Source organism: Zeugodacus cucurbitae, chromosome X (genome assembly GCF_028554725.1).
Source record: "Zeugodacus cucurbitae isolate PBARC_wt_2022May chromosome X, idZeuCucr1.2, whole genome shotgun sequence".
In the NCBI taxonomy this organism is placed as follows: Eukaryota; Metazoa; Arthropoda; class Insecta; order Diptera; family Tephritidae; genus Zeugodacus; species Zeugodacus cucurbitae.
The window spans coordinates 27,821,096-27,834,147 of record NC_071672.1 but is presented as its reverse complement, the minus strand read 5'-3'; the positions used below and the strand labels follow the sequence as shown (position 1 = coordinate 27,834,147).

The 13,052-nt window shown below is 31.6% G+C and overlaps 1 protein-coding gene across 12 annotated transcripts in view; it reads left to right on the top strand.

The window, feature by feature from the left end:
• Nucleotides 1-13,052, top strand: part of LOC105219485 (calcium-dependent secretion activator) — a 70,137-nt gene that overhangs the window by 47,260 nt on the left and 9,825 nt on the right. For 8 of the 12 annotated variants that reach the window (XM_011195652.3, XM_011195654.3, XM_029045081.2 and 5 more), the window contains 4 exons: nt 2,748-2,999; nt 7,329-7,485; nt 7,589-7,730; nt 11,792-11,953. In XM_011195652.3, coding sequence (XP_011193954.1) covers nt 2,748-2,999; nt 7,329-7,485; nt 7,589-7,730; nt 11,792-11,953 — 713 coding nt within the window. The remainder of the gene's footprint in view (nt 1-2,747; nt 3,000-7,328; nt 7,486-7,588; nt 7,731-11,791; nt 11,954-13,052) is intronic. The other 4 variants (XM_029045084.2, XM_011195657.3, XM_011195655.3 and 1 more) reach the window with 3 other exon arrangements.

Below are 13,052 nucleotides of genomic sequence, written 5' to 3'. Positions count from 1 at the left end.
TTCAATGGACTTTATACAATATATATGACGAATATGTGGGTCAAATTGTGCATTATATTAATAAAGTTAAATAATTAAATTGCGAGAGTATAAAATGTTCGGTTACACCCGAACTTAGCCCTTCCTTACTTGGTTTCTTTTGGAATTCCTACCTTTTTTTTGTTGATACGTCCAATATGTGGGCATTTATTGAATAAATATAAAGTTACTTCATCTCTCTCTTCGTTTTAGTATGTGAAACCCAGTTAAGTCAATGTCCTATAATTGTAGTTATGTGTTCCTTTTTGGCTGAAAAATCTTGATTGCCTTACAGATACTTTTGAAGACCGAACTTCTAAGTAACTCTTCTCTTGTTTTTGTTTGCTTTTATTTTTTATTTTTGGAGTAATTTAGTTGTTGTGCATTTATTTGTTGTTATGATAATCAAACTGAATATGTTTTGCATTAAAAAACACTGTTTTTTTATGCTGTCGCAACAAAGTTGGTAGAGAGTATTATAGTTTTGTACACATAACGGTTGTTTGTAACACCCAAAACTAAACGAGTTAGATATAGGGTTATACAGACCAAAGTGATCAGGGTGAAGAGTGGAGTTCAAATCCGAATGTCTGTCTGTCCGTCCGTCTGTGCAAGCTGTAACTTGAGTAAAAATTAAGATATCTTAATAAAACTTGGCACACTAATTTTTTGGCACCATAGGAAAGTTGCTTTCGAAAATGAGCAAAATCGGACCACTGCCACGCCCACAAAATGGCGAAAACCGAAAACACATAAAGTGCCATAACTAAGCCATAAATAAAGCTATGGAAATAAAGTTTGATATGAAGGGTTGCACTATGAAGGGGCATATTTGGGTGTAATTTTTTGGGGTGGTGGGCGTGGCCCCGCCCCCAAATAGCATTTTTGTATATATTTCGGAAACCAATAGAGCTATATAAACAGAACTTTCTGCAGCCGTTTTTTAGCCATTTCTTAATACAGTCCAAAAATGAAAGAAATCGGATAATAACCACGCCCAACTCCCATACAAAGGTTAGGTTGAAAATTACTAAAAGTGGGTTAAATCACTAACGAAAAACGTCAGAAACACTAAATTTCAGATTTTTTTACAAAGTGGAAAATGGGCGTGGCGGCGCTCACTTATGGGTCAAAAACCATATCTCAGGAACTACTTGACCGATTTCAATGAAACTTGGTTTGTAATAGTTTGCTTACATCCCGATGATATGTTGTGAAAATAGGCCAAATCGATTCACAACCACGCCTACTTCTTATATACCAGAACTTTGAAGACGATTTAAATCGTTTACTTTACAATATATAAAGTAAGCACTAGTGAAGATATCGATGCAGAACTTTGCACAAATACTATGTTTATAGTGTGGCAGCCCCATTTTAAAAATCGCCGAAATCGGGTCATAGGTTTTTAAGGCCCCATATATCGAACACGAGGACCTCGGTGCTTCTAACTGAATATTATGGTTTCCAACTTTCAATGGACTTTATTAACTATATATGACGAATATGTGGGTCAAATTGTGTATTATATAATATAAATAAAGTTAAATACATAAATTGCGAGAGTATAAAATGTTCGGTTACACCCGAACTTATCCCTTCCTTACTTGTTTCTTTTTTGATTTGTTTGTATTAAGAGATATTTCAAAATAAATAAATAAAGGCATGGAAGGAATGACTATGTTCGAGTGTTTCTTTATCGAACATTTTATACTCATCATATCCAAGATTATACGAGTGCGCTCACTTAATTTTGCTAAGATATCTTACATATTAACTCATATATCCAGCCCACTGGATGCTTGAAAACTATAATATTAGATATATGGGAGCTACGGGAAGTAATGACCTGATTTTACCCTTTTTGGCATTGAGGCACATTATTAAAAGTATTAAAAATTTCCTCTGAATTTCTTTCAAATATATAAGAGATTTGCCGATATTTTCGATAACAAATTATCCATATGCACTGAAGTCTTCATATTCGGGTACTTGAAATGCGAAATGTAGTTCGATTTCGACAACACGAATGTTGTTACGCTTCCAGTGCAGTATTTGTATGAAAATATCAATCAAATCTTCATTGGTTACTATTAATATAACATTACTTATAATGCAAATTGAGCGAATCAGATTGAATTCAAAATTGAGCTATATGTGAAGAAGGTGTGGTTGTGAACCCATGTTAAACAACAGAATGTAAATTTACAGTCATATGAAAAATAATAGGGACACATGACACATGTCCCTGTTATTTCGCACACTCAAAAACGATCTTACTTCACAAAATGATCAAAAATTTTTTTGATAACGGTTATTTACTTCACCGACATCCCAGCAAACAATTGCATGTTACAATTTTGATAATTTTTTTAAATTTTATTAAATTTATTTTTTACCTATTTTCAAGCATGTGTCCCTATTATTTTTCACATGACTGTATATATATCTGTACTAAATTTCATTTTCAAAGCTTTGTGGCTTAGTTATAGTACTTTCCGGTTAACGCCATTTTGTGGGCGTGGCAATAGTCAACGAATTAAGTGTAAACCAAAAAAAAGTCGAAATAGGTGCCGGGGTGTATAATTAACGAAGTGCCAATAAGCGTTAGCGCCTTTGTTTTACATACTCATAAGATATATTTAATTTATTTTGTTTATAATGTAAATCTATATAAATAAAACATATGCATACATATGTATATATAAATGTACATATATACCTTATAGCTACGAAAGCATGACAAAAAGAATAAGGAAAAAAAGGAAGGCCAAAGCACAAAAGAGGAAACAGGCGAAGCACCCACATTAGGTGTTGGAGCCCAAGGTACGAGCGGGCAAGGAGCGTCTGCCGCCATGGGTAGCGGCAGCAACGATAGTGATGCTGGGAAACCGGAATCGGGAGCTCCCGGAGCCGATGGAGCAACAGCGTTTCGATACTGCATGCCAACACATGCAGTATACACCTCACCAGTACCAACGGCATGTACCTGTAGATAAAATCAACTAATGTTTTCGTTCTAATATGCATCCAATCACATAGAAAGAAACTTGATTAAACTATAACAGTGCTTACATAGTTTCGATTTATAAAATTGCATACATACATATGTACATATGTTAAATTTGCATCAATCAATAAGAAGAACGTGCATACTCTTAAGTTAGTTTGCTTAATTAAATAAATATATATTTAGCTTGGTATTTTCAATTTATTTAATACAAGTACGTCCAATATATCTTATTATCAAGCCAGTATTAGTACGAATTTTTTGGTTTTTTATTTTACAAAATTTACCATTGTAATCGGTAATGTAGTCCGACTCGAAGTAAGAGCGACCATATGCACACATAAACATATTACATTATTTCCGTTAAATTCAAGGAACCAAATATTTGGCGTAAAAAAATAAAAATATCACATGGGATTAATCTGCATTACAAATTTATCAAGACTATTTGTTAGTTATTAATTATTAATTACACTATACGGCAAAATAGATTTTTTTCTGGGTATTGGACGAAACTAATTTTTTCCAGGAGATTGAGTAATAAGTAACATAATTATGTTCTCCGATTTTCGAAGTTAGCTTCCAAAATCGAAATATTTGGATTCGAAGTTCGAAAAAAGGATTTAAAAAGAATTATTATTAATTACAGGAACCAGTTACTAAAAATTTCAAAATATGGATATAATATACATTTATGTATATTTAAATTTAATATCATAAAATAGTAGACCCGATAGATGCGTGTGTGTTGTTGCTGGGATTGGGTCATAAATATTCCACGTTTGTCGCTTTCAAAAATTTTTTTGACCAAACACATAAGGGTTATTCGAGAAATATTATATTATAAATGCTTGAATCGCCAAAATAAAGCTGTGTCAATCTTTATGTTTTTCATGTATAGCGTTTTGGTGAAAAATATACTATGGTATAAAATAAATATGAATTTTGCTGTGGCATCAATGGAATTTTAATATTTCCCGCCTCTGTTTTCCCGTATTAGTTTATAAGGCTCATAAATTATACATAAAATAAATGAGAAGAATAATTCCTTTTTTTGTTTGCACATTAGAGTACCTCGCCAACTTGCCGCCATTTTGAAGACACATATACATAAGTTATTTTCTCATATAAAGCAAGTTTAATTGAGTTATGAGTAGTAGCCATAATATTAGGCACTAGTAGTTGGCTTTTTAAAGAAAATCGTACAACTGTAAGTAAAATACTCCCGCCAGTATAAAATAGTATTTCCAACCACATTTTCGTTATAAATATTTAACGGTACAATTGTTGCATGTTGCTTATACTCGAGAATTGACCGACTGACAACATCACAGGTATATTTTTGTCAGAGAATTCGGAGCGCTTGTCCGCAGTATGTAGTGTTGAGCGATTTACCTATTTTTAAATCACTTTTAGTACAATGATTGCTGTTTTTAAATCATTTTCATTTCATATTGCTATTACGATGACACCGCAAAGCAATGAACTGATATTGCAATCGCACTTCACCTAATGGAACTGCATTTCACAAAAAGTGAACGCATTTGTTATAACACTCATCACTAATCCGCAGTGATCAAAGACATTTCGATATATACTGTGCAAATGAATATATGGTTGCGCTTTCCTAATAATTTTTATGAAATTTAAAATTTTAATACATTCATGAGCTTTCTTAATTAGTCAGTTAATGGGCTACTGTACCATGGTCTGTGAGTAGCTTACACACACATATGTACCTGCACAAATACACTATACTACAAACAAAATGTCACGACATGATTTCATTTACAATTATTTTACTTTTAAATATTGTCTTGCACATACCCGCATATATATGTATGTACGAATGTATATCTAGTTAATGCATAGGTTGAAACATTACTATATTTTAATATTTCTAAACAGAATGTGTATGCCTTTTCATTGCTTTGAAATGTACGCTAATTATTTTTTGTGCACGGTGTAAATTATGTTTTTGCAAATATGAGTTTCACAGTGAAAAGCTACAGCAGGCGGTCCAGGCCCCGAAATCTTCTTCCCGACAGAAAATTAGTCAGAGAAGGGAGAGCGCTTTGAGGAAAGGCATTTAAAAAGTTCTTAGCGGTTAATAATATTTTTCATTATATTATATTATATTTTTCCTCATTGTGTTTTCATGAAGTTTTGTTACAGTTTTTTTGTATAATATTTACAAGTAGTTTTATTTACAATATTTTCAACATAAACTGATAATTATTTATATTTTTATATATTTTCTCCATAGTTCATTCATAGAATTTAGTGATGGAACATAGATATTTAAAATGTACATATGTTAGACCCGTTCCATGCCACACTGAAATTTATAGTGGTTATTAAACAATTTTTTCTTAAAATTAAAAATTAAATTAGTCAAACGACTCCATGGAATTGTATTTTTTGTTTGTGCTTAGTAGCGGTCTATCACATACGGCAGCTTTTGTAAAGGTAGCTCGACCCTTTCAATAGGAAACGACGGGCATCAGCATCAGTACCGGCCAAAAAAAGTTCTTCTATTCACCTTTATCACTGTTTGATTTATATTTCACTGAACTAATAATTTGTCGCGATTTGATCGCCTATAATGAGCGTCAAAAAGTTTCAGTCTTAAAAATTATTATTTGCTATTACTTTATGCATTTGTGGCGTTTAAAAATGCAAAACTTTATGAACAAATCCTTTGTGATGTGGTCGTGTAAATATATTGTTTGTTGATTTTGAAAGTTCTGTTTTTTTAGACTAGATATTTTTTAAATAAAGTTGAAATAATTTTTTAGCAACAACCCCCTTATCCACATACACACACACTCATTTAATTGTGACAACAATGTACAACAGAAGTATAGTGAAGTTAATGTAGGATTATATGTATATTATATTTGCATTATATAACATTGAGCTACAGTTCAACTTCCATAACTCGAACTTCTGTAACTCGAGCTCTTGAATTGACAATAGAAGTCGAATTTAAATTTTTAAACTTTAATTTAAAATGTTGAAAAATTTTATTCTCAGATGCCAGTGAATTAATAATAATTTTTAATAAGTACTACTATTTTAATAATACACAAACCAATCATGCCGGTACTAAAAATCGGTACATACAAATACATATTTCCTTTGGGTATAAAAATAATGTCACTTCAAAATCTATAAACCGGAAAAACTAGAACGACATGATTAAAATACTGCTAAAAATATTACAAAAGAGATATTTGAAAGATTTGAGATGAAATATCACAACAAATAAATAAAATTCAAAACACTATAAATAGACGGAAATGGAAATTAAATATATTTGAAGAAATTATTTGCGGTCTGCAGTTTCGGCGAATTAATTTCAAATAGAAAATGTTGAAATCATTTATTAATTGCTAATTAACACGTCTTAACTCACTTTATTTATCCCTTACATTTTGAAAACCGTATGTTTTGACACATGTTTAACACAATAATATATTTAACTGGTTACTATTTACATTAAACACTCATAATTAAATAATTTTAATAGCATTTTTTTCAATTTAAGTGCTCAAAAATGCGTATTTCGTCTGATCTGTAGACAATGCAAATTGTTATAAAAGATCATTAATTTTAAGGCGCTCTCACGCAGGTATAATTTGGATATTTATAGAAAGAGACAGAGTTTTACGTTTTTTTACTGTCATTAGAGCCACTTTTTGTTTAGTTAAGTTTATTGACTAGCATTTAAGAATTGTATAAACTGTTGTTGTACATTGTAAGAACATAAAATTGAAAATTATTTTATGCTTTGATTATTGGTAATTAAAATAGGCTTCGAATCACATTATCCAATTATCATTGATTGAATGACTTCAAGTTATGCACGAATATGTTTTCTTTTAATTACTTATATTGTTGAATAGTTATGCAATTACAAATTAAAGTATACACTTACATTGTATGCAAATATCACATTACTTACAAATATAGAAACTGTTGATTTGTTTCGACTTTCATTCATTTCAAATACGTATGTACAGGCAATGCATAGATACATGTTCTTGGTGGCAACGCATTTCCTACGAAATAAAAAAAAGTATTATGCTAAATTTCATAATCAGTTGGTTAAAAAAAAATTAGAGATATTGCAAATAATAAACAAGTTTGTTTAAACGTAATTGCGAGATTCCACTTTCATAGCAATGGAAATGTTTTGCTCCTGTTATATGTATGCATGTACTTATGAATTTGCTAGGAGTCGAAGAGTAGTGATGTATTTTTTGCTCACGTAATTTAAAAATTCTACACTGTTTAGGCATTCGCATGGTTCAGCGACTTGTTGGTGGAGCATGCCGAAATTTTCTGGTCGCTCTTCGCCGTGGACATGGACAGGGTACTTACCGAGCAGTCTCCAGACACTTGGGACTCATTTCCTTTATTTCAAATACTTAACGACTATTTACGTGCAGACGGTAGGTGCAGTTATTAAAATATTAATGGAGTTTTCAAGTATTTTATTGTAATGTAACATACGACTACTTCTTCAAATGCCATAACTCCAATATTTTTTTATAGACAATTTGCGAAATGGGCGCTTCCATCAACATTTGCGTGATACGTTCGCACCGTTAGTTGTACGTTACGTCGACCTCATGGAGTCATCAATTGCTCAATCCATACATAAGGGCTTCGAAAAGGAACGCTGGGATAGTAAAGGGTAAGTGTGCTCCTAAAAAGTCTAATTGGTGTGTGTCAGTACAATCCCAAAAGATTATTTATAAGAAATAAGAAATCCAAATGTGACAAATATAAAGCATATTGCTATATATGTATGCAACTATATTTACTTAAACTTAACATAATTTAATTACTGAAGGCGTAAAATAATAGTTCAAAAACTATGATTTCGTTGTCAACGAAAGGTTTGATATATTGTAATTATGTATAGACACTAGCACTCTCATTAGGTTCTCTACAGTTACACCGTACATATTTAAATATAAAATATTTTATTACTTTTCGTAAAATACGCAGCTTTTAATTATGTCATATTTTTTCGTATGCGGGGCAAATGGACTTTATATTCTTCTCAAATCCACATTGATCTCGTCCATTTCTAGTATTTTAACTTGTAACTTTGCTAAAATACATTTTTAAACAGTTTGACATCCATGACTTACATCCACAAACAGATCACTGTCGAAAAGATTACTAAACCAATTGGCTTGGTCAGTAGTATAACGTTGTGTTCTCATTCTTCATCACATTTGTCATTCCATTGTTCCATTGGCATCAGTAATTGAGTTTATGAGTAATGCTTTTTATCGAATTTCATTAGTCTTCTTTTGAAAGAGCACAATTATTTGGTGGAAACGCGGGGAGAGTGTAACACATTCTTATATGATGTATAATATTTGCGCAAAATGTCGATCAAGTGTTATTAGGATTACTTCATTAACTATGCAGTTCAAAAATGGTACGCTTCTAATGCTTAATCCTACAGTTACGGCATAACGTGAGACAGTAAAAAATTCAACAGTCATCATTAGTATTCACGTAATAATATTTGTTCATCTAAGCATATTTAATTAAAATTTAAATGATATTTTATTTAATTTTAAATTATATTATACCAAATTAATTTTTTATATTTTTTCTAAAGTTTTATATTTGTTAGTTAAATTTGTATTCATCATTCAGTATTTATATACATATGACTGTATTTTATATATCATAACTTTTACCAAAGACTCCAGACTGTAACCCTTGTAGTAGAAAACTTCTGTTACTTCTCGGCAACACTGAAAGACCTTCAGTAGGCGGAAGGCGATTTTTGATCCTTCTGCCTAGTTTTACGAAATTAAAAAATTTAATTGTTAAACAAGTAAGGAAGGGCTAAGTTCGGATGTAACCGAACATTTTATACTCTCGCAATATATTGAAGAAATTTTATTTACATAACACACAAATTTACCCATAAATTCGGCATAAAGTTTAATAGAATAACGAAAATCGTCATATATAGTAGTTTACACCAGCAAGGTGCACAATATCCAAGACTATACGCTCACTTAATTTTGCTAAGATATCTCACATATTAACCAATACATATATGCGGGATAAAGCCCACCGTATTTTTGAAAAACCTATAATTAGGTATATGGGAGCTAGGAGATGATATTTTTGAAAAACTTATAATATGGTATATGCGAGCTAGGAGATGTTATGACCCGATTTTAAACATTTTTGGAACAGAGATACACTATTAGAAGAAAACAATTTCCTCTGGATTACATTAAATTAGCTGAGAGAATTACCCATATTTTCGGTTAAAATTTACTCTTAGGCACTGAGTTCAACATGTTCGATATCTGAGGCCTTGAAAAGTTATAGTCCGTTTTCAACAATTTTATCACAAATGAAGCCAGAGATGATATACATACACTATTTTTGTAAAGTTTTATTCCGCTATCTTCATTTGTTCCTTATGTATATATTATAAAGTGAAGGAATAAGATGGAAATCAAATTTGAGTTATAAGGAAAGTAGTCGTGGTTGTAAACCGATTTCGCCCATTTTTTATCCGTGTTATCAGGATGTAAAGAATATATTATATACTGAATTTCATTGAAATCTGTCGCGTAGTTCCTGAGATATGGTTTTTGACCCATAACTGGGCGATGCCACGCCCATTTTCCATTTTGTAAAAAAATCTGAGTGCAGCTGCCTTCTGCTATTTCTTCTGTAAAATTAAGTGTTTCAGACTTTTTTCGTAAGTGAGTTAACCCACTTTTAGTAATTTTCAACCTAACCTTTGTATGGGAGGTGGGCGTGGTTATTATCTGATTTCAACTATTTTCATGGTGTGTGGTGGGAGAGAACCGACTGTAGAAAGTTTGGTTTATATAGCTTTATTAGTTTGCGAGATATATACAAATAATCGATGGGGGGACGGGGCCACGCCCACTTCCTCAAAAAAATTACATCCAAATATGCCCCTTCCTAGTGCGATCCTTTTTTTATTTACTTTTATATCTTTATTTATGGCTTAGTTATGACACTTTATGTGTTTTTGGTTTTCGCCGTTTTGTGGGCGTGGTAGTGGACCGATTTTGCCCATCTTCGAAAGCAACCTCCTTATGGTGCCAAGGCATATGTGTTCCAAGTTTCATTAAGATATTTCAATTTTTACTCAAGTCATCGCTTGCACGGACAGACGGACAGACATCCGGATTTCAACTTCAATCGTCATCCTGATCATTTATATATATATAACCCCATATCGTCCGTCCGTCTGTCCGTGCAACCTGTAACTTGAGTAAAAATTTAGATATCTTGATGAAACTTGGAAGACGTATTTCTTGGCACCATAAGAAGGTTAAGTTCGAAGATGGGCGTAATCGGACCACTGCCACGCCCACAAAATGGTGAAAACCGAAAACACATAAAGTGCCATAACTAAGCCATAAATAAAGCTATGGGAGTAAAATTTGGTATGAAGGATCGCACTATGAAAGGGCATATGTGGATGTAATTTTTTTGGGGAAATGGGCGTGGCCCACCCCCTACTAAGTTTTTTGTACATACAGGAAATCGGATTACAACCACGCCCACCTCCCATACAAAGGTTATGTTGAAAAATACTAAAAATGCTTTAATTCAGTAAGGAAAACCAACAGAAACCTTAAATTTCATTATAAAGAAGGTACAGAAGAGCTGCACTCAAAATGGTATACAAAATTTTAATGGGCGTGGTTCCGCCCACTTATGGGTCAAAAACCATATCTCCGAAACTACTCGACCAATTTCAATGAAATTCGGTTCATAATATCTTCCTAGTCCCAATGATATATTGTGAAAATAGTCTAAATCGGTTCACAACCACGCCTACTCCCCATATACCAGAACTCTGAAGTCGGTCAGAATAGTGAAGATATCGGAACAGAACTTTGTATAAATACTGTATATAAAGAGTGTCATCACCCTTCTAAAAAATGTCGAAATCGGTCCATAAGTTTTCAAGACCCTATATATCGAATATAGGGACCTCAGTACTTCGAACAAATTTTTTACCGAAATTATATTTAAGTCTCTCAGATATTTTGAAGAAATTTTGGGTCATAACTTGATCTATCTCCCATATACCTAATATTAGGGTTTTCAAACTTTCAATGGACTTTATACTATATATATGCCGAATATGTGAGTCAAATTGTTTGTTATATTAATAAATTTAAATAAATACAGAGTATAAAATGTTCGATGACACCCGAACTTAGCCCTTCCTTACTTGTTTTTCATTATTTTACGCATGCCACCGCTTTCCACAAAAACCGAAAAACAAGTCAATGTCATATTCGTTGTCCACATTTCTTTGAAACTCTCAAAAATCATGTGTGTAAAATGTTCCTATTTCGAATTGGATTGTCTATCTACCATACACATTCAAATGTTAAATTACATTTATGCGAAAAACAAGGAATAGTAACCGTTAACAAAGGTTGCGGGACGTAATTTATACTTAGCTTATACATGTATGTATGTATGGAAATATTTTATAACTTTGGTGTTTGTATATAACAGTAAAAATTGATTGCAGATGTTTCTTTTCACTGTCTACTTTTAACTCAATTTTTTAATGTGTTTTCTCTTCTTCTCTCCCTATTTCTCTTTTCTTTCTTTTAATACTTTAACTTAATTATTTTATATTTGTATTTGCCCTTTCAATATGATTAAATATTTGTACTCCATTTACGGTGAACAATACGCATTATTTAGGATTAATGCAGCCTTAAATCCAGCGACATTAAATAACGCGGCGCAGGCTTTAAATACCGCAGCCCTTAACCCGGCGGCGCTGCTTGGGGGCAAAAAAGATCAGGTCAATTTCTATATACCAAAGCTACCAAGGCGTTCTGTTAATGCTAACGAAGACACGAGGTGTTTACTCATTTAATAATAACTATTCAAATCTAATCAATATTACTGAATCTATTTAAAAAAAATATACACTCAATAAATACTCGCATATAAACATATATACAAATTTCCCAGTAAAATCTAAATAAATTTTCCTGCATTGCATTTTATGATTTTCATTAGCGAACTTACAGTATACCGACAAAGCAATATATGCCGTACTTTTTTGTAACCCACTGTCAAACCAAACAAGAAAATAAATAATATTAATATTTTTTATAAATATATGTAGTATATAGCCAGATTGCAACATTTTTAATAGAGAATCATAGTACAACTAGAAATAATCAAACAGGAATGAAGTAAATGATGGGCGCCATACAAAAATTATATATTTTTCTGTATTTTATTTCGAGAGAGAAAACGAAAAAATAATTCAAGTGAGCTCTCATTAAAAGCAATTTCCTATATTTATTCAGAATTTTTAAGTTCTTGCTTTATGACAATTTCATTCTAATTTCATTACAAAAAAATAGGGTACAAAAAAATACGGTTATAAATACGTATGCATTGTAAAGAACGATATACATATTACTAGTAGCGTTTATATTATTAAGAGTCATTTAATTCGCAAATTTATGGTACGTTTCGTCCATTGAAAGCTTTCTTAGGTACAAACATACATGTCTGCATATGGAAATGAATTATGTATATATTTATGTGAATTTTGGAACGAATTTAAATTTTTGCTCTTTACTACAACTACTCGTAACACAATAATATCTGTCGTTTGATTTAATAGATTATTTAACAAGCGATATGCAAATATGATAATCTTTATATTTTTCTAACTGAAGTTGAACTTCTGAATATACACATAATAGCTATTGAATAAAAATGATCTTCCTCGCTGCAATTGTTGCCTGCTGATCATAGCTAACTCGCTATTTTTATATATTTTTTATTATGTATTACTATCAATTCCAGTTATATTACACATAAATACCAAATTCCCTTAGTATCAAATTGTTCTAAAATAATAATTTATGAATACTAGTTTCCAATAATATTTACTAAGCAGTGTTGCCAATTACTATTATATATGTTTCTAGCATTTCTA